At 43.8% G+C, this 22,794-nt stretch overlaps 1 protein-coding gene across 1 annotated transcript in view; it reads right to left on the bottom strand.

The window, feature by feature from the left end:
- The window catches only part of Mecom (MDS1 and EVI1 complex locus), a 541,930-nt gene that overhangs the window by 518,878 nt on the left and 258 nt on the right, over positions 1–22,794 (bottom strand). Inside the window, exon 1 of the mRNA XM_028761727.1 lies at positions 22,614–22,794. This exon is cut by the window's right edge and continues 258 nt beyond it. Within this exon, the coding sequence (XP_028617560.1) occupies positions 22,614–22,650 (37 nt within the window). The 5' untranslated portion in view covers positions 22,651–22,794. The remainder of the gene's footprint in view (positions 1–22,613) is intronic.

The following is a 22,794-nucleotide window of genomic DNA, read 5'->3' as shown; positions in this document are numbered from 1 at the left end:
TTGGAATTAAGCTCTTTTAATTATACATTTACCAGTGATCTGTCATTGAGAAAGAACTAATACATGGGAGTATCAATTTTCAGTAAATATAAATGGCAAATAAGGCATTTAATGAATTGCAAATGACAATGTTTCTAAGAGTAGTTATCCATCACGAGTAAGGGCCTTCCCAGTTATTACTCGCATATTTCATTTCCACGAAGACTCCAGCAGAATAGCTTAAAGAGAATACCAGGATGCTGCAGACAGTGCTGGGAGGAGTAGGCATAAAAATAAAACTCTGCTTTATCCATTTCAAACGTGCAAGAAGGACAGGGAGAAGCAAAATATTTGCAGATGGGATTTTTTTAAAAAATCCTTGGATAGCTGATGAAAACGTTCAGAAATCTGCAGATTCATCAACTGGAGAGTAGGTTCACGAGCCAACTATCAACAACCAAAAAAAGAGGGGAAAGTCTTGGCCAGAAGTAGAAAGCAGTTTAAAGAGAGGATGAAGTTCTAAGAAAGTGTCTGTATGTGTAGGACTCCAGTAAGATAGTGCCATCGAATTATCTCCCAACTGTAACCTGTCTGTTCACACAGAGGGAGTATTTTCCCTGGTTAGCATTTAACAAATTCTGTTTTGTCTTCGGTTGAAGTTGGGTATCTGTCTCAATCACCTCTATCTTTATTTTTAAGATAGGGTCTCTCAGTAAAACTGGAGGCCACCAGTTTGACTAGATCAAATGTCCAGAAGTCCCCAAGGGTCCTCTCATCTGAGTATCCAAATGCTGGCATTATGTGTTCCTGCCACCACAACTGGCTTTTTAAATGCAGATGCTGCAGCTGCAAACTCAGATCCCTGTACTTGCCTGGCCAGAACTTTGCAGACTGAGTCACCTCCCCAGATCTTAACAAAGATTTTAAAGAAATAAAATAAAAAAGACACCTTTCCTTACCTCAGCCTGCCACCTGAAGTCTCTTTGGTCACCTGAGTGGTTTTTAATATCATTGTAAAGTCTCTATAGTTTGTTCTGGCAATGCTAGCCAAGAACAGGGAGCAAGGACAGGCAGACCTTCCAGCATCTCTCAAAGCTTTGAAAGACAACATGGTTCAAGACAGAAATATCTACCTGCAGAACTGTAAAAATGAACCAAACCCAGAGCTGTGTAGGCACTCCCACAAATGGTTTCCATAATTGCACCATCAAATTGGGTCTTTCTTCTAATTTTCAAAGTGCCAAATTGTTTTGCCCACTTAAAACAACGTAAGAATGTCTGTGGCCAGCTCTGAAACAAGCCAATTTGGCATTTTTCTCAGGGAGCCTCATGAGTCAGTGTTATTTATTCAAATAACATTGCATATTTATGAAGCTGAAGTCTAATTAAATTATATCAGTCATCAATCTGACTCTACTAAGCCTCCTCTCCACAGACCGATTCATGGAAATATGGGAATCCCCAAATACAAATGTTTAAATGCTGAATAATTAGCCTGTGTCTCTGCACAAACCCTCTGGAGAGCCACCTTGCATCTGGGCGCGCTCCCCCACACCTGTGTTTGGCTCCCTCGCTCTCTCTCCACACCCCTGTTTAGCATCCTGCCACCGTCCTACTGCCCTCTCTCCTCACCACTTCCATAATCCAAGGGGCAGGAAAGTGTGAATGAGCAAAAACCAAGCTTGTTAGTACTACCATTTCCTTTTGCTTACTCTCAAAACAGACATTTCGTAGGGAGAAATAGGTCACTTATAAAATTATTAAAAGAATCCTTCATCCAAAATTGTTCACCGAGTGAAAGTTTAAAGAACATGGACTGAGGCCCCAGGAAGCTCTCAGCCTGGCCTGCGGCTTCACAACATAGCTTCCTGCTCGTCTCCGACATTAAAGAGCTCTGAAGCAGAAACGACACCCAGCACAATGAACATGAACATGCCAGAGAGTTAAAAAGAGGACCCTCAATGACAGATATTTGACCACCATAGAGTAAATCACATGCAAAGGGCATGACAGTCTAGCAGCCGAAAAACCAGCCAGGGAACCCGCGCTCCGGTTCTGCCCCTCTCCCATGGGTGGCACGCAGATGTTCACTGTCTTCCTGTTTCAACCCTGGCCTGCAGACCGGACTCCCTTTGTTTTCTCTGGCTCCCTCTCTGCAGAATGCGACAAAACTGCTCCAGCCTCCTGCCCATAACACTCTTTAAAAACATTATTCCTTCTTTTATTATTTTTTTACTTTTACTTTTTTACATTTACGTTTATTGAAAATAGATTTTTTTTTCACAAATGCATTCTGATTATGATTTCTTCTCCCTCAGCTCCTCCCACATCCTCCCTATCTCGCCACCCACTCAAATCCACACCTTTATTTTCTCTCTCTCTCTCTCTCTCTCTCTCTCTCAATAAAATACACAGATTCTTAGAAATGAGTGGGATTCTGAAGGCTACCTCCTGAGACTACAAAATTATACTCTGGAATCCTGCTCTATAGATAAAATATAGAGAGATATACTAGATATAGCATAGTAGTACAGAGTCTAAAGTATAGGCTACTCTGTACTTTAAACATGGTATGCTAAAATAACAGATAATAATAAGTCATCATTCAAAACTCATGAAAACATAGTTTTAACCTGTTTTGAATAACTGAACCTTTTTAATCCATGTGAACCTGGTACAAAGAATATTCTGGCGGTTATAAATGCAAGCTTTAGGGAGAAAAAAAAACAATTGAGCAATTAAATGAAACATTGTTGAGCTGAGCTGTAGAATTCAAATGAAGATCCTTGGAGGCTTTGGGGATGAGGTTAACAGCTTTGAAACAAACAGCTGTAACCAAAGCTGAGGCGAGCCCCGAGTAGCCAGAAAGGATACAGATGCACACATTATAAATACACTCACGCCTTTCAACTGGCCTAGCGTTCTCCTTTACCTAAGTGCTCATGAAAGCATGAATTACAGCCACAAACTGTTGGGGTGTCCCATCCCACCATTCTGACCTAAAATTTTAGAGCCAATAGGTGCAATGACCAAACATATACTAAGGTGCAGCTGAATGTACGTTCACTGTCCAACAGCAAAAGAATTTATTTAACTTTCCTGTGTATGCAAGTGAGTGACTGATCCATTGACGAGAAGCAATGGGTCCCAAGAGGTTCTGGCAGCCAACATCCAAACTCCCTAACACACCACACAATTCCAGCCCAAACCAAACTTTCCTGTTGTTTAATGTTTCTGGAAAAAAAAATGCTCTGTAAAAGAGCGTCTCTTTTTTAACATTTCATTTCTGGCTCCCTGTGTGCCCTGTCTGTGATGCTCAGCACTCTCTTTGCTTGGAAAAGTTGGGGGAAAGACGAAAGCAGCCAGTGGTGTGACTAAAAAGACCCCCACACAAGACAGCTGCCAGTTCTCCTGCCATCCAGACAGTTTTGTTACCTGTGTTTAAACCACAACACATTATTATCTCCTTTAAATTGTCTGTAAGAACAGAACAATGTCAGAACTCCAGCATTCTCCCCAAATCACTCTCTCTTGGGTGAAATTTCTCCTACAATGTGATACCTGTAGCCAGTCAAAGAAGGCTTGCACTAACAGGAGATCCTACAGGCTCACACTATTGGGAGATCCTACAGGATTACACTAACGGGAGACACTACATGCTTATGTTAACAGGAGACAACACAGGTTTACACTAAAGTGGAACCTCTCTGTGCCCCTCCAATATTCTTTAACCTCCTTCCCAAGCCACACCTCAGATTGCTTCCCTACCTGAGCCAAGGACTCTGATCTCCCTTGTTCTGGGCATAGAGAGTATTTTGTATGCTTTCCTTGGGCAGCCACTTCAGGTCGTTCTATTCTAACTCTTTCATTGCCTTCTTCCCAACATAAACTTAACTTAATAAAGTACTAAGTCTGAGAGTTTCTTGGGCCCTCTTCCAAATCACACAGATTTGCCAATTATCCAAGCAGACAAATACTTTGTGATTTAACCAAGCGATTTAAGTGTTTAAATGACGCTGAAAAGTTGTGAACAGCTACAAAAGAAAAGACTCAGAAAGTTGTGGCTTGCCTTCCTCCCCTTTAAAGTTTTCTGGTAAGGTTGGGCCAGCTCACGTCCAGGTATATTGTGAAGAAAGTGGAGATCAGAGTCCAGCACCACTGTCTGGGAAGTTGTAAGGTGTAATTAGCTTGCAATTTTAGTAATGAAGTAATGATGTCATTCATTCAACAAAGACTTATAAAGTTCCCTGAATAAAGCTGAAATCACCATGTAACAGGAAACCAAGATGCAGGTAATTCTCGGGGAAAAAAAAAGATGACAAAGAGATGACCAGCCCTGTCCAGAGGAGATTACTCACTGAAATTGCAACAGAACTCCTCTGTGAAGAGGTATATGAAATCACTTCTCTAACTTCAGGTGTCTCCAATCTAAAATCGTATTATCTTTTATGAGCATTGAAATGCCCAGGAAACATGATACTCCGACATTATTTCAGGATGGAAAAGAATACGGCAGGAGAAGGCTCCCATTAACTTCCTGGGCTCTAGAGTGGAGCCGATTAGCAGTGCTGGAGCCCGGCTCCATGCTTCAGGTGAAGGTTACCTGTCTCTGAAGTGTTCATCTTTAATGAAGACAGCAATACCCAGCCCAGAAAGGTGTGAAAATAAACTTCACTCATTTACAACTTAGTAGTCTCTGTTGGTATTACTATTATTTATTCTCATTGTGACAAATGATCTCCAATGTGTGGACGTAAGAATTAAAGCACAGAGAAGTCATGTGGCTTCTTTATGGTCACCCAGCCAGGACCTTCATCCAGTATGGCTCCACATACTCACCTTCTAGATTATTAAATGTGCCTAGCTCGTTGTGGCATATAAAAGCTAACATGGTAATCACATGTATGCAGCTATGTTCACCCATGTGCTATATACATGTATGCAGCCATGTTCACCCATGTGGTAATCACATGTATGCAGCTATGTTCACCCATGTGGTAATCACATGTATGCAGCTATGTTCACAGGCCATGTACTCCATGGCCTGTGACGGCCAGAAGCTGACATTGGGATATCTTCTTCAATTCCTTCTCCACCTCAGTTTTTCTAATTGAAAAAAAAATAGAGAATATATTCTAATGGTTAATGGTTTGCCTCCTCCAACTCCACCAGATTCTCCTCACCTCTCTACCCACCAACTCCCTGTTCTTTCTCTTTCTCTTTAGGAAACAATTAACAACAATGATGATGATGATGATGATAAAAACATACAAAAGTCCAGAAACCTGCAAAATGTCAAAACAAAACAAAACAAAATATGTTCTCCCCCTCCCCAAATGAGACAAAAGCCTAAAAAATTACCTTGAATTTCTTTTATATTGGCCATCTAATTTTGGGCATAGAGCCTACTTTTAAGTATAATTAATATATACAGTAAGAGTTAATTGAAGAAAATTATTTTCCCCTGGAAGTTTATGTCAATTGGAGATAGTTTTCTCTTCAGTACTGGGACCCCACCCAAACCGAACCTGTATGGAGCTTACGCATGCTGCCACAGCCTCTGCGGGCTCACATGTGTACAAGTCCTCTTGTGTCTAAAGACACTGTGTACTAGAGTCACCTATCTCCTCTGGCTCTTACATTCTTTCTGCCTCCTGTTCCACATAGCTCCCTAAGTCCTGAGGGGAGAGGGTTGATGAAGACATCCCATTTAGGGTTGAGTGCTTCAAAATCTCTCACTCTCTGCACACTGCCCAGTTGTGGGTCTGTGTGTTGATTCCCATCGACTACAGAAGAACGCTTGAACTACAGAAGTGAGGCATTGATCTATAGGTACAGCAGAATGTCATTAAGAGTCATTTTATTGATATGTTTATTTAGCAGAACAGTAGTGTTTAGTTTTCTCCTAGGTCCATGGCCTAGCTAATCTCAGGTTCTTGGCCACCTAAGCAGTGTCAGACATGGGTTTCATCTCATGGAGTGGACTTTAAAGCCAATCAGAGAGTGGTTGGTGACTCCCAATGTGTGCCACTATTACACCAGCATATCATGTTGGTAGGTTAACACTGTAGATCACAGGGGTTGTACTTGGTTAGTATTTACCTTTCTCTTCAAGGAGGCCATGGTGCCTTCCTGTATCATGAACACTAACCAGTAGAGGTAGAATTCTGAGTTAAGCACCAGTTTGACCTCTCTGTTCAACAAGATACGTAAGCGTTGTCTTCAGCAATAGGGTCTCACCATCATAGACCACCTAACTTTTTGATACGAGGTCTCTCGTTGGACCTTGTGCTCATTGTTTCGTCTAGGATGACTGGCCAGAAAACTTCAGCGACATGCTTGACTTTCCCTCAAGTATGGAGTCACAGGCATTCACTACCACATCTGACTTCTGTATGAGCACTCAGATCCAAACTCAGGTTCCCATACTTAAACAGAAAGCATTTTTTACCCACTGAGCCACCTCCGTAATCTTCAAAATATATCTTTGAAGCATTCGCATCTAAGGTGAAAGAGAACTATTAACCTATCCTTAAGGTGGATGGAGCCTCAAACATTGAAGATGGCATCCTCCTTCAGCAAAGCTCTTAGCCATGATGAATTATACCTAGTTAAAGGTGGTGCAGTCAGGGTAATCACTCTGAAATCAGTAAAGGAAACAGGTAGCCAAATTTTCCATACCTCAGAAGCCATCTACAGTCCTGGCCAATGTCCAAGTTTAATTTAAAAGGTTGATTAAGAGTATAGCCCCATACACTGCATTAGGTAACGGAAGTAAACCTTGGTGACTTATATTAGCATCATTCAATGACAGGAAGAGCTCGCTGATGGTCTTGAGACCCAATGAAAACTCTGGATGCATGATGCATTTTACCTTGGCATCCCCCACCCTCTTTAATGACCCAGCTACCAAGCCAAAGAAGCAAAGATACAAGGCTGCTAATGAGTCAAACATCTGCGCTGTGTTTTAACATTACAATATTGTCAACAGGAAGCTTAAATTACTAGCATCATCTGCACAGAGACAAATAGGGGGAGGGGAGGGCTTGCTCAGGATTTCAGTTCATGCCCAGTAGTAATGACACTAGATGTGCTGCTCTCCATGCCAAGCCTATGTCTGGAACATTGGCTGGGACACACACACAGCTCAGCAAGATGCTGGCGAAGACAGCTGGAAGAAAAAGTAATTCTTTTTCTTCTTTATTTCTGTTTTATGAACAACAAAATCACATGGCAGCATGAGATGCTAGCTACTTTTCAGACAACACAGCCATCTTTGGGCAATGTTCTTTTTGTGTTGGATAAAAATTAAACCTAGGGCTTGGGGTGTACCTCTAAGTTTCTACAATACTTGCCCAGCATACACAATGACCTGTCTGGATTGTATCCCCAGCACTGTAGAAACCAGTGTTGTAGTCCATGCCTATAATCCCAGAAGTCCCAGGTCATCCTTTGCTACAGAGAGATTTTGAAGCTAACCTGGATTACATGAGACCCTGTCTCAAAATAAGAAGAATAAGAACAGAAAGGAGGAGAAAAAGAGAGAGAGTGTAAAAGGAAGAGGAGCAAGTGGGAGGAGGAAGATTGAGCCTAGAAATAAGACATTCCTTTTGAAACCATGAAAATTTCAGTTTGGGCATCATTTTGCTCTAAGAGCTGCCCGTGGATAAAAGAAGAAACTCCTCCCAAAAGAACTTATTGACCAGTGACAGGAAAGGGTATGAAAATTACACATGTGATAAAACTGTAAAGCTGAGATAGTGGGAAGAGGTGACCTGCTCATCCACAGAGCTACACTAGGAGCAGAGACCCAAGGATATCCTGTGCCTACTCAGTTAATGTGATCTCTAGGGAGAAAGAGAGAGAGAGAGAGAGAGAGAGAGAGAGAGAGAGAGAGAGAGAGAGAGAGAGGCAGAGACAGAGAGGAGGGAGGGAGAGAGGGAGAGTGAGAGGGAGAGGGAGAATGAGAGGGACAGACAGACAGACAGACAGACAAAGGTAGACAGAGAAAATTCAGTGAGTAGGTCTTTCATGAAACACTGGACTGCCACCTAACATACAAATTTCTCTCATAGTAGATATTTGAAAGCCCAGAATCATGTCTTAAAACACACTAAAAACACAAATTGTCAGGCTAGTGTTTAGCTCAGCAGGCAAAGTCTTTTGATACAAAGCCTGATAATCCGAGTTGGGTCTCTGGGATTCACACGGTGTGAGGAGAGAACCAATTCTCAAAAGCTATCCTCTGATTTCCACACTCATGCCATAGCATATCCAAGCCCCCCACACACACACACACTTAATTTAATTTAAAAGTTTTTGTAGGAATTGGAGAGATTGCTCAGTGGTTAAAAGCACAAGCTGCTCTTCCTGAAAACCCAGGATTGATTCCTAGCAACAACATGGTGCCTCACAGTCTTCTGTAACTTCAGTTCTAGAGGATCCAGTGCCTTCTTCCTGTCTCCATGGGCACCAGACAGGCACCCCCACGCATGAAAATAAAAGCAAATAAATGTTTTAGAAATCTTTTTTTAAAATCATTTAAGTTGTAATTCTCAAAATTAAAACATTTTTCCAGAAAAAGAAATGGAAGAATAATGAATTCTCATCTGAGATTTGATGAGACATACGGGGACATCCTTTTCACACTACTGCTCAGGACCCTGCACTTCAGTCAGCATGACCACTGTCCTTGCCTTCATTCCCATCACCAGGTCCCTCCCACCCCTGTATGGAAACAATCTGTTTTCATGTTTGCATGCATCCCAAAGGATTCTACCTTCCTTAAGGTCAGGGAACACATTTTATTTCTCTTTGTATGTTCAGTGCGTGCCTTGAAATTCTTAATGTGTGTGCTCAATAAATATTTATTTAACTGAATTGAGTTTGGGGTCCAGAAATCTAGTATGCTTTTTCTGATTCTGCCTCTAACCCAGTGTTTGCAGATCAAACACAGGACTCTCACTCCCTCTATCCATAAAGATACAGAAACATCTCTTTGTAGGCTCATAGAGTCAACTAAATGTGTACCAAGTATCTATAAATGCATGCCACAAAATTGAAGTGAATATTACTTATAACATGCATGTCTTATCTGCCTCTGCCAAGAATTAAGAAGAAAGCAAATGTCTGTGTCTGCAACTTTCCAACTGTCAGTGTGCCACCCATCAAGCACATAATAAAGATTGCCCATTGAGCTCAGAAACTTAATCATTTGCCCAAATAAGCTTGAGGACTCAAGTTCAAATCCCCAGAAGTCCTGTAAAACTGGGAGTGTTGGTGCATGTCTGTGACTTAACTCCTATAGAGAGATGGAAGGAAGAAACAGAATCCCCAGAAGCTTGGGGGTCAGCTGAATTGGCATATGTGTGGGAAAAACAATGAGAACCGATACCTGAGTCTATCCCCTGACTCCCACACACATTTCCAGCGCTGGTGATGCGCTGGGTACTCCTTAGCACAGAACCCGTGTGAGCTCCACATGGGCAGAGGCCTTGCCAGGGTTGTTGTTTCTTGACTTCCTTCTCTTAGAATTGAGGTGACAAATAAACATCTGTTGTATGTGTAGGGGCAGTGATCACCAACAACACAGTGTTTCTAAATAACCTGGGTTCTGTTCTTAAATATCTTGAACAAAAACTGCCCACATGAACGCGTGAATCATTGAATAAAGTAGACAAAGTCCTCTGTGTCCAACAGGTGTGGAGAGAAATACAACATAGGTTTATTTTCAGATGGAAGATCCCAAGTCTGTAAGACAGCACCAAAGCTTCCCAGCTCTGGATCTGCTCCAAGCTCTGAAACTGCTTTGTCATCACTGATAAACATCGACATGACAGAGCTACCTTCTTACTTACAAACTATAGCCAACCCACATGTACATCTGTCAAATGATTCTAAGGAACAGAGTTTCTCAGAGTTTTGTTTGTCATTCCATCTATACCAGCCACTCTCTGACTGTTTATTGGCCCGATCTGATGGATTTAATTTAAAATGTATTTTGAAAAAATGTTAACTAGGAACATTGTTTCAAGCCCTCTTAATGCATTCAAACACGCACACACACATGCACACACAATTAAAAAATGAACTCATAACAACTTCTGTACTCTAAGGAATCAAAATTGAAGGAACTTAATTCATTAAAAGATTTATACGGTTGGATTTTAATTCCTTGAGTGGTATCTGGGCAAACATAATCTAAAATATCCAGTATAGTTTTAATCTCATACAATCCAATGAGCTTTAATAAAACAAAGTAGTTCCCAATAGAACTAAACCCCAGCTATTCAAACCTCTGTGTTTGTGTGTCTGTGTGTGCCTGTGTGAAACTGTGTGTGTGAGTTGAACTAATTATTTCAGGATTATTTTTTATATTTACTCAACAACATTGCCAAAGAAAGTCACCCTTCAGCCAGGCGGTGGTGGTGCACGCCTTTAATTCCAGCACTTGGGAGACAGAAGCAGGAGGATTTCTGAGTTCAAGGCTAGCCTGGTCTACAGAGTAAGTTCCAGGACAGCCAGGGCTACCCATAGAAACCCTGTCTCGAAACCCCCCCCCAAAAAAGAAAGAAAGTCACCCTTCAGAAATCTCCCTATCCTGGTTTATAACTTATAATAAAATAGAGTTTTGCATCTGATGGGCTTCAGAGTATAATATTATACTGTCACTTTTTAAATGTTATGGTTATAAGTAAGAGATAGTTTCCATTATAAAATTTTTTCCATAGTCTGCTTAGCCAGTTGAAAACATTGGCTATGTAAATGGTCTTTCCAATTCATAGGCTAGAAATTATTATAGACAAGTCTTTAAGAATATCAAAGTAAGTTTATATTGGCCTCACTAACCTTCCTCAATTATTCAATACTTGCATCTACCTGCTTAAAGTATACTCACTGGACAGGGCAGTGTGATAATAATGTACCACCTCGACAAGGAAATTACAAAAAAAAAACCTTTAAACCCTAACAACCTGCTTGTCCAGTTGGGACTGTGTGTATTGATTCAAGCATGGCCTGCTCCACACAGCAGGAGAAAATGCAAATGGGGCAGAAAGACAGATCCAAAGAAATTCCTCAAGCTCAAATCTCAGACAGATCACAGTGAATCTTTCAAAGATGTACCTTGGCTCTGGGCTTAGACCCTTGATCCTCTGGTGGGGGTCAGGGTGGAGGGGACAGTAAAGACACTTGGAAATCAGATCTGCCCTGACAGGGTGAGGCAACCCTCTTTGACCTCCTGGAAGCCTGCTGTGCTTGCATCTCAGAGGCCAGCATGCTTCATTCTGAACTGTGAGCTTCCTTTAATTGTAGACTTAGCTTTCAGTTTCCCTCAGACCCATAGTTAGGGGAACTTCCCTGTCTGTTCTTTTCCGAAAACTGGAAAACTACTGAAATGTCATTCTAAGCCGGAGAACTGGTTGAGAATAATGTGTTAGGTCCAAACAGTGGAACTCTGCTGCCTTTGAAAAGAAGGCGTTAGAATGACAAGTACTGACAAAAGCAAGTTGTAAACATGTATGTATGTATGTATGTATGTATTTACGTATGTGTGTACATGCATGTATGTATAATGTACGCATATATGCATGTATGTGTGCATGTATGTATGTATATGTGCATGTATGTGTGCATGTGTATAAGCATATATGTGCTAATACCTATTATGTACAAAAGGAAAAGTACAGGAGTTTTCATGGAAAGATGAGTGAAGAGCAGTGCCTGTTAGCAAGTGGTATACAGCAACAACAACAACAAATTGCACTTTCTATGTGACACAGTCTTTTAGTTATATATTGAGTGTAATTTGTGTGATATAAAAAGAATAACATTTCTAAGGTTACTCTAAAAGAATGTTGAGGACTTTAGGATCTTACATAATAATACACCAGGCTGAGTTTAAAGGTAAACTTCCTTAATATTCATGACTGGAATTTGGAAGTTCATGACCTCTCAAAGTGGTATGAAACTGGTTATGTATTTTGATACCTTCTGGAAAGCATGAAATCCAGACATGACTGTGCATACATCTGAAACTCAGTAATGAAACTCCAGTAATAAGCTAGGAAGATCCCCCAGATGCACTGCTCAGCTAGTCTAGTCAAAGGGGTGTTCTTCAGGTTCAACAAGAGAGCCTGTCTCGAAAATAAGGCACAAAAGGAAATGAGAAAGACAACCTGACAATGATCTCTGGCCTCCAGGTACACCTGCATGGAAAGGTACACACACACACACACACACACACACACACAAATAAAGAGCTCCTACCCAATTTGTAAGCATTCCTAATACCAGCACAGGAAGCCACACTGGACAGGTTTTGAAGCAAGATGCTTACGGTGCTAAAGCCCTTTGGTAGTTCAAGTTTGAACAAAGTTGTCTCAGAAATAATTCTGTTTCCTCCAGAGAAATGGGGCACTTGTGAAACAGAGTAGGGGAGCGGACAGACAGAGAAGTCAGTCTCACATGTCTCTGAAAGGGGGCAGAGTGGAAAGAGTGGGCTTCATCTAGTCTCAGTAAAACAAGATTCAGTACATCATCTGTCAAGCTTAAACTGTGCGAAAGACTCCTTAATCACAATGGAACATTAAAATAGACCACAAAACTCTTGTTCTTATGCTGTATATTAATATTATGTGAACAGGTCAGGATTTACATAGAAATGTGACTTCTGATGAGTTCTGTGAGATGAAAGTCTCCATGAGTCGCCATACAGGAGTGCTTTGAATCCATCAAAGCCTTCACTGTCTCTCCCTTGACTCCACTGATATTCTACAGCTTCATGTGAGCTGCATTTACAGTCAGGTGTGACTCAAGTGAGGAGCCAGGAGATGTGCCTACAGGCAAAAAGACGGATACTATTGGTGGAAATTTGGAATGATACCTCCTTTCCAAATGTGCTTTCCAGGTGGTTTATCATTGTTAAGACAGGCCAATTGGGGATTTAGCATGCAACTGAAGTTTCAGCTATTCCTGACTCTGAGTGCTGACATTACCAACTATACAGGTTTCCCAGACATAGAAACTGAAGGGGTTTTGCATAACCCACCAAAGCCCAGCACTAAACATTCCTAATGGGAATGACAACTGCCTACGCAAGCCTTACAGTAGACACAAATCAGACAAGGACTCTGTGACAACTTTGCAGTTAAGCCAGAAAAAGAGGATAGACACAAGGAAGATTGGAGATACAGCATAAAATTCCAAACTGATGACATGTTAACGTTGTACAGTTGAGATGAAATGGCGTAGAGAAGTCATGTCTCTAGGAGTGCTTCAGAAGAAGCATAGATAAGTGAGAATTTAAACAGGATCATAACGAGCTAGCCATTAATAGTCAGAGGACAGTATGCCTTGATTTACAGGCTATGTAAATGATGGATAGTATTGGTGAAGATTTGGAATGATACCTCCTTTCCAAATGTGCTTTCCAGGTGGTTTATCACTGGCACCATCACAGCCAAGGGCTAGAAGGGAGAAACAGAAGGAACAGAGGGAGAAGAGACTGAAATAGCATGTTAGGCTGAAGGCAGAAAGAAACCTAAAAAGTTAGAGGGACATAATGAACATGCATTGTTCCTGCGTTCCACTTAATGCATTCTACATTCATTGGGTGGTCAAATCTCAGATGATACAACTGCCTCTGTTCATAAGGAAGGAAGCTGGAACACAGAATGATCAAGCCACATGCTTCCACTTCCTTCAGCCAGTGAGGAGCTGAGTGGCAGAATCTGAACCAGAATCAACGCTCAGACTCACCCAGGCTCCAGAGTGTAATGGAATTAGATCTTAGCATTGGGTACAAAATAGGGGGACAAGTATCTAAGAACTCATTGGAATGTCTGATAAGCTTAGCTCATTACTACTCAAACACACATCTATGTGTACAGCAGCATCTCAGCTATGTTGTTCGATGGGAAAGCATTCAGTGAGAAGTCCATTGATCACATTAATAAAATCGATCAGTCCAACCTTCGTCAGCAGTGTCTATTGCATTACTACTGCACTGTGGCTTTTTGCCCTTGGAATCCTCAGAGCCTTTGCTTCTTATTCACCTGTACCTAAGCTAGCAACACACACTTCATGATTACAGAGACCAATGTGTTTATTTTCACATGCCCTTTGAGTATATCTTTCATTTCCAAGAAAGTCATTCCAGTCAGTTAATATAGCCAATCCTTTAAAAAAATATTTTCTCCCCTTTCCTTAGATTTAGGTTCTCAATATCAGTTGGACTCCTCAGTAACAGATGTGCAGGACATAACATCTGGACCCTCCCAGAAAGGCAGAGGCCAACTTTTCCTCTGAATACCCTCAGTAGTAGTCTCCACCACGGAGAACCACATGTCTCCAAAATATTTACTGCCCCCACACTCCTAGCCCATAAATAAAAGACTTAGATTAAAAAAGAAAGAAAAATGATTGGTGTCCTGTGGCAATAAGAGGAGAAAGAGGTATTTCGGTTTGGTGGTGGTTGTTGTTATTGTGGCTGTGGTTGTGGTTGTGGTTGTGGTTGTTGTTGTTGTTGTTTTTAACCAAGTAATGATGAGCAGCATAGAGAGAAAGACACAACTTCACTGTCAAAGATTCTCTTCTAGAATGGTCAGATATCAGATTCTAGGGTAAGTACTTCCACCTATCAAAACATAAGCAAGTGCACATTCACACACACAACACATACACACACAACACATACACACACATACATACACACACACATACACCACACACATACATAAATACACATCACACACACATATACACGTATCACACATACACACATACCACAAATATACATAAACACACACAAACACACACACAAACACACACCACACACATACATAAACACACACATGCACACATACATCACATACATACACACATATACACAAGTACACATACCACACATACATATACACACATACATCACGTACATACACACACAAACACAGCATATATACACACACACAAAATAAACAAACTTCTTGACTTTTCACGATAAATTTATTGCCTAGTCTGGCTTCAATTTTAATGTGTCTCCGTTGTATATGCAATCTCCCTTTACCCAAGGGTATAACTTACTTGGAAAACAATCAGGACGTTTCCTATGGGCATATAAATACTTCTAAAACTGAGGCTGGATAAAAACATAGACTAGGAGACAGAAAGGGTATTTCCTCTTCGGGAATTTTAATTAATAAATCAAACAGGAAGTGATTAAGAAGTGTTGACTGATTGGCTGATTGAGTGAGTGGGTTATTGAAGCTTATGTACTTGGCTAACATTCACCTGATGGACACGCATTACTCCTACTTCCCAAGAGCCCAAGGACGATGGTATTACTACTTCCACTTCACAGATAAAGAGCCCAGAGAGAGTGGTATGGGGATTCCCACCTCACAAGTAAAGATGCCCAGGAAGGGTGGTATTATTGCTCCACCTTCGCAAGAGGCAGCCAATAGCTTGAAGCTGACCTAGCTATTCAATCAAGGATCACCCTCAATTCAAACACTGCTGTGCACATTTTAAATGTTCATGAGAGCTGAAACCATACATTTCCAACCATGGGGCCTACCACACAGCAGGACTTCGTTAATATTTGTTGTATAAAATATCACCAAACCCTACCAACAGCTGCATTGAAGGACTTTTGTGAATGCTATCATTTGAACAGCATCGATGTACAAAATTAAATCCTCAGGCAGATTCTTAACAAGGGTAAGAATTCTTCCCAGGCCTCCCTGTCACATAGCCATTGACTCCTGAGCAGGCCCTTAACAGAAGAATTAATACAATCTGTTTCCTAGATAATTTATCCTTTAGAATTATAATAAAATTAGTAGTCTATGATTGGACTGAACATACAAACCAAAAACCTGTTTGCTGTTAAATAGAATAAAGTCAAAATTAAAAGTAATTCCAGAATAAACACCTTTGAAGAGTCAGGAATTTCATTAAAAATTCAGTTGCTTTCCTCCCTCTTATAATGAAACAGTTCTTTAATGACAAAAGAACTTAACAATAATGCAGAAGAACACATATCCGAGCCAAACTCTCCCCCTAGTTTAATCATGGCTATTATTTCTGAAAACGAAAATGGCCGAGGTCATTGTAGTCTATTTCGGGGTTTGCATGCGTTGCTGGTATTTTTCCCTTGGCTTTGAGCTCTCTCCACGTTACCAGCTAAATGTTATGGGTTTTGCTATGTGCCCTTTCAAATCCCATTCTTTTTAATAATGGACTTTATACAAATAAATTAAAGCAAATTCCACTTTCTTTCCTAACAACTCCAGATGGAGTCCACACTGGAAAAAGACCTGGAACTTACTTTTCTAGAAAAAAAGAAGAGAAAAGAAATTTAAAAAGAAAAGAAAGAAAAAAAGAAAGAAAAAAGTCTTACAACAACATGACATGGCATTGAGCGCCCATCTGCATAAAACACTATGTGGCTGTTCTAAAAAACTGCTGAAAAATAAGTAAAACAGTAAGATTCATATTGTTCTTTTAACCAAACTGAATCATTGGAATAATGTATGTATTCCATCCAGCTTACATAGAAACAAAGAAAATGCCTAGAAACAGAACCCCATAAATGGACCCTTCCTCCATGCCTTTGTACTTTTTGAGAGTTGAAAGGTCTCTATGTAGCTAGGGAAACCCTGATGGACCCACTGTTCAGAATTATCATATAACTCAAGACACTGAATTCACACGATTGCATACTCATTTTAGACATGATTAATATTTTGCTGACTTTCTGAACTTACTCTATTCTATTTTGTTTTGTTCTAAGTTGCTATCTTTCTGAACGTTTTGTTTTCTTTTATTCTGATTTGCTATCAAGTCCCATGGAAAAACTCAACCTCTAACAAGCCTCTACCCACACCCTGGTACAAGAACGCCTTTGCAGTGGACACATACTGTGGTGTGCTGGCTACTAAAAATGACTTAAGCTCTGTTTATTTGTTTATTTTATTTTATTTTTGAAAATCGACTTGCAAGATCAGAATATTAAGCTTTTATGAAAGAGGTGAAATAATTTTAAACACAGACACACAATGAGTTTATTTATTTAGAAACTTGTTAAATGGAGTCTGGGAATTCAAATATTCAATGTTGACATTGTACAGAACTGGCCAGGAGCCAGGACCCGGTCTCCAGAGGGACCCACTGGACAAGGAATTCAGGCCTTTCTCTCTTCCCACTTGAACTAAAAAGGTAGAAGCCATTAGTTATAGCCACAGCAGTATCTGAACCACACTCAAACAATCTGCTCCAACCAGGGCACTTAAAGGAGGGCAGTGTGCTTCACTCTTCCGGCGCTGAGCCCCAGCAGTGTCCCACACCTGCAGAGTTTTGTAAACAGTTTCTCTCCTGTGCTGAAACTTCTCTGAAGTTTCTTGCATGGCAGGTAAGCAAAAGCAGTTAAGGAGAATTTTTTTTTCTCTGTATATATTAAGAGTGGGGATACCCATGTGTACAAACTAGGGGTCTGGAAGAAAAATTCTGCCCCTCTTTCGTCCCTCCCCTCTCCTTCTTGCTGTCTTCTCTACACAGCCTTCCTTGAAGCTCCTCAGGAGGCCAGAAGAGTGGGAAGAGGGAAGAATCTAATTTTAGAAAGAGGGTCCTGACTGGTGGGGTGGGAATATGGTCAGAGACCTGCTGGATCTCAGAAGAAGAAGCAGACTGTTACAGAAATGCCTGGGCAGCAGCTTCCAGTACCGAAAGGGTTAAGCATCACCCCAGAAAATAACGCCTCGCCTTTGCAGTGAGTCTGCTTCCTCCCAGCCCATGCCCCCACCTCAGAGCCCCTCCCTCAGGCCTTAGGTAATGCCCTGCAGAATAAACGAGGCGGTGCACAAGAATGTTCCAGAACCGGGGACAGGACTGTGAGAGATTTACCCGCGGTTTGCATGTGTCTACACTGTTGTAAACAAGGCTCAAGGCAAGTGGTGCACCAGACTCTAAGCACCCTGGAGTGGAAGAGGGGGCACACTGTTTAATCAAATTCTTGAGCTCAGAACAAGAAGTCTGGGGAGGCATCTGGACCAGAAGGAACTAGGAACAGTATGCTCTGGAGGAAAGGACTCCTTCATTCTTGCGACTTTCCCTGCCCAGCTTGGAGGCCCCATGAAAGCCAGGTTTCTCTACACCCAGCAGTTTGGAAGTGAAGAGTGAGGGTATCATCAACTATAAAGAATTGAGCTCCGTCTAGCTCCTGTTACCTTAAGAACCGGGAATAAGCTCGTGACCAGACCAGTCAAGTGTCAAGTCCCTCCACCTTGAGGCACTCTGGGGGATGCCACAAGAGAGGAGTCCACAGTGGAAACTCAAGGAATTACTAATTGTGCCCCCTTGCTCCTCTGGCCCGGGTTAGACCCAGCCATAAGTCCTCAGCTGTGGCCTTCCTGCCCTGGTCCATGCTGGAGCCTCTGTTAACCTGTCCCATACTTCCAAAAGCAAAACAAAATAAACTCTCAAATGACCACAAGTTAAAAGAAACTCCTTATAAGACCCATTACCGTCAACGAGGAGAGAGAGAGAGAGAGAGAGAGAGAGAGAGAGAGAGAGAGAGAGACAGAGACAGAGACAGAGAGAGAGAGACAGAGAATGGATCTTCTGGAAAGTCCTAATTTCTATTTGCTGAGTGTCAGTACAGGGGAGTAGGTCCCGGGCCTCCGGGTGAGACTTGGTTATGAAAGTGTGAGGGCTATCCTCAAAAATGACAAGCTCACTCAGAGGACACAGAGCAGAGGCACACAGTCACCAAAACCTGAGACTCCCAGTCCCAGCACAAGGCTCTGCAGCTAATGAACCGTTCTCTCCCACGGCGTTGGGGATGGGGGGGAGAATGAAAAGCATAATTAACCTTCTCCTAAACACAGATCCAAAGGGGGTTGCGAACCGCGGTGAAATGGTGCCTCAAAGTGCCAAATGAAATAAAGAAGCTCTAAGCCAGCCAGGGTAATGCTCAAATAATGGTGAACGAAACGCCTTTCTAGAAGAAGCCTCAGCCTCTGTTGGAAGAACAATTTTTCCTCCTGCAAAGCAGTCTGGAACAAACAAATAAACATATACTTGAAAGCAAGTCTCTATTTCGATGCAGCTTCTTAAGGGTGAATGAGCACGCAAGGAGTCCTGCATAAACACGGCTGTGAATTAACCTTCGAATCCTAGGTGCTGTTTCTGCGAGAGCGAATTTAAACGCAGGAGGCAGAGCAGAGCGGGCATGTATCTTTCCTACTTTTGTGCCTGTTCCCAAACAAAGCTCAAGTACAGATGTAACAAGTGCCTCCTGTCACCGCCAGGGTTTTGATAATCTCATCCCTTTCTTAAGCGACTTCCGGGGAGACCTGCAATAAGAGGGTTACTGGAAGCAACATGTTCATTGCTTTGATTGAAACCCTGCAGGCTGGTACTTTGGCAAAGTGAGGTGGGTTTCCCTCCAGTATTTTAGGCTCTAGACTTGCACCACAGACCCTACCTCACTTCCTTCCGCCACCCCCACCCTGAGGAAGAGTGGCAACTGGAATTTCTGGCAAGGCCCAGGTGCTTCTCCAGCTGCCCCACACACCCCAAATAAAACGGCTGAGAAGTCTCCTGGCTGCCAGAATGGGGTTGCCTTATTTAGTTTTCTTTTCTCGAAGATGGAAATGTAAGTCAAAGGTTTTAGGCAGTACATATGTCTGTTCTCTTGCTTTTCCCTTTTAAAACCCTTTTTACATCAAACCTTTCTATCTTCCCGTACGGTTTATAACGAAATTATTAGTTTCAAGTATTGTGTAAAAAATAAGTCCTGTAAATTAGACCCAAGATAGTGCATGCAATCTAGCCCTGTAACATCAGGGAGTATTTTCAAGGTATGTGGTCTGTGGTCTCTAACCATGGGCTTTAGCCGAGACCAAACTAAACTGACATCCACCAAAGACATACACAAAAGAAAAGGAATAATCAAGAATGAGAGAAAGAACTATTTGTGTGTGGTTTGTTTCTCTTGTAATGCTTGCATTTGCTGAGATTATGGTAAATTGGTTTTGTCTTGTTTTGTTTCAGATATGCTGGTTACATTACCTTTCCCTAACTCAGGAAGAGGGGAAAAAAGCAACAGTGCCTGCAAACAGCTAAGTTTCCGTTGGATAATTGCACTGCTGGGGTCACCAGCCACCTCTGCCACGCGCAGTTCGGCAAAAGGAAATAGCGCTTTAAAATACAAAAATCCGTAGTTCTGATATGATTTCCTTTATTGCTCAAACGGTAGCTGGAAAACTGCACAAAGCAGCGCCGGAGTCTCTGAAAGGCAGCTGCTGAAGCAGTAAAGTCCTGCTAGTGGGAACCTGGGGCTCAGCAGCAAAAGTTCCGAAGGCTGCGGTCCTGCTCTTTAGAGAGCACATGGGCATCCTTACCCAACACGAGGCAAAAATCAATGTGTCTCACATGAGGTGACTGACATGTCTTATCAGATCAGAAAGGAGGCTCAGCTTCTGGACTCAGTAGTGGGCTACAGGGTGTACAGCTTGCTTAGCAATTAAAATAGCTAAGGCTCGCAAGGTCGGGGGGTAGGGGGGCAATCCTTAAGAAAATTCGAAAGGTTTTGCGTTCTGCTTTCGCTTCGTCGGTCGGATGCCGGGCAACCAGGCAGGGTGCAAAGCCATAGGCTTTTATTTCACAACTTACTGCTCGGTTGAAACGATCTCCACGCCTACACACACACACACACACACACACACACACACACCTAACCTTTGAAGTCTCAAAGCCATCAAGCATGTGTGCATTTATTCCCTCTCAGATGAAAATAAAGACACCGGGCTCAATTAAAAGCCAACAGGAAAAACAGTTTCGCTGGCGCACTTTACACTGTTGCAACGAAGTGAACTGAGCGGTCGTAGCAGAGAAAGAAGCAGGCTGACAGACCCAGGAGGCCGACGGCCCTGTATTTAGGTTGATCCCTGAGACCTGAGTTCCTGAGTTCCGAGAGAAAAGATGCCGCTAGAGAGTGTGCGAGTGCAGAGTGGCTGGAGCTCTGGAAAGACGCCTAGGGAGGACGGCGTCTCGCCGGGCGTTACGTTGGATTCTCCACACCGGGAATGCAGGGGGACTGCGACTGTAGCCGGTGCCTCTGTGCCAGGACGCGCCCGGTGGTGCCACATGGAGCGCCTCCAACCCTAAATTCCAATGTGCAAGGGATGAGGGGGCAGGGGTGCTCTTGGGGACTTCACTGGGGAAAACATACTACCCACATCCTATCTTTCGTCTCTCTGAGCCGAAACAAAACAATTAAGAGAGTTCGAGATTCCTCAAGTCCAAGTGTGAGAGCCATGAACGGCCTGGCCGGTTCCCTCTCCGAGCAGCTCTGAAATCCGAGGGAGTTAAGTACACTGCAGCTGCTCGCCGGGTCCCCTTCAACGCTGGGCAGAAGCATTTGAACAGACCCAACTCAGATGCCTACTAGTCCGTGCTAAGCAACGCTTCCCACCATATCCTGTCCCGAAGTGTCACCCAAGCCTTCGCTGAAAGCGTGGGGGGATGGGAGTCCTGTCTCCCCGTAGCCCCAAACCCCACTGCCCTAGTCCCGCGTGACCGAGGCTGCTCCGCTCCGGGCAGACAGAGGGCGCCGGGGAGGACGAGTGACCCGGGACCCAGGCTGCACCCAGAAAGAGAGAGCGGCAGGCTGAGTTGCGCCCCCTTGGCGGCCCCGAGTTCCGACAGCCCGCCCCCTGGGGGTCACTCGGCGCCCTGCCAGCCCCGGCTTCTCGGGTCGGAGCGCGCCCTCCCGGCCTTGCGGAGCAGCGTTCTCGGCTGGCCGCGCGCCCTCCACGCCGGGGCCTGAGAAGGCAGGCGCGGCCTCCGTTCTCCCCACCTGCCGAGTGACTTTGCAGAGCCGAGAGCTCGGCGCTGCCGGGGGTCCCCCATCTCCAGGACCGCGCCCCCCACCCCCACCTTTGCCTCCCCTTCCCCCGGGCTCCCGCCGCGCCGCACACGCCGCCGCGCGCAAGGACCGAGCGCACAGCGCCCACTACCGCAGCCGCGGCTCGGCGCAGCGCCGATCGCCCGCGCAACTTGCAAGCGGCCGCCTCGCAACTTTTCCCAACTCCATCGCGGCCGGTTGCCGCCACAGCCACGACGGCTGCCTCTGAGCCCGCCACCCATCCCAAACCCCAGAAACAAACAGAGCTTCGGGAAGGCGCCCTTCCCTTGCCCGCCCCCCCCCTCTCTCCCCCCTCCTCCCGCTCCGGGGACTAGCTGGTTGGCTAGAGGCGACTCTCCCCCGCCTGGGGGGAAGGGAGGGGAGGGGTACACACTCTCCTCTCCCCCCCACCCCTTCGCGCTCACTCGCGCGCGCTCTCCTCCCACCCACCCAGCTTTTTGCTGCCCCCACCCCCACCCCGGAGTTGCCACAGCTGGTCCTGGTGCGGGGCTCAGGGCTACCGCGCCTCCACTGCGCCCAGAGCAGGAGCCAGGACGAGGAGACAGGAATCGGCAGGTTGCTCGGGCTGCAGGCTGTGCTGTGCCTGCCTTCCACCCGGGGTCCCCGCGCCAAAGCAGCCCGCGCTCTCTCCCCGAGCGCTAGACACAGATATGCAAGATGGCAGAGAAGGGGGGGAAAGCCAATAGAAAAGGGATATTGCACCTACTTGTGGCCAGTTTCCTTGCCCTGCCTTTGGATCTCATGCTGTGCCCAGTCCTGCAGCCGCTGCTGGGTGGTTAGGTTTTTTTTTTTCTTGGATCTTTTCCTTCTTTTGGTCTCTCTCTCTCTCTCCCCCTCCCTTCTCTCTCTCTCTCTCTCTCTCTCTCTCTCTCTCTCTCTCTCTCTCT

This window comes from Grammomys surdaster, unplaced genomic scaffold (assembly GCF_004785775.1).
Source record: "Grammomys surdaster isolate TR1022 unplaced genomic scaffold, NIH_TR_1.0 62, whole genome shotgun sequence".
Taxonomy (NCBI): Eukaryota; Metazoa; Chordata; class Mammalia; order Rodentia; family Muridae; genus Grammomys; species Grammomys surdaster.
The sequence above is the reverse complement of the archived record's forward strand: the minus strand, read 5'-3'. Positions and strand labels throughout refer to the sequence as shown.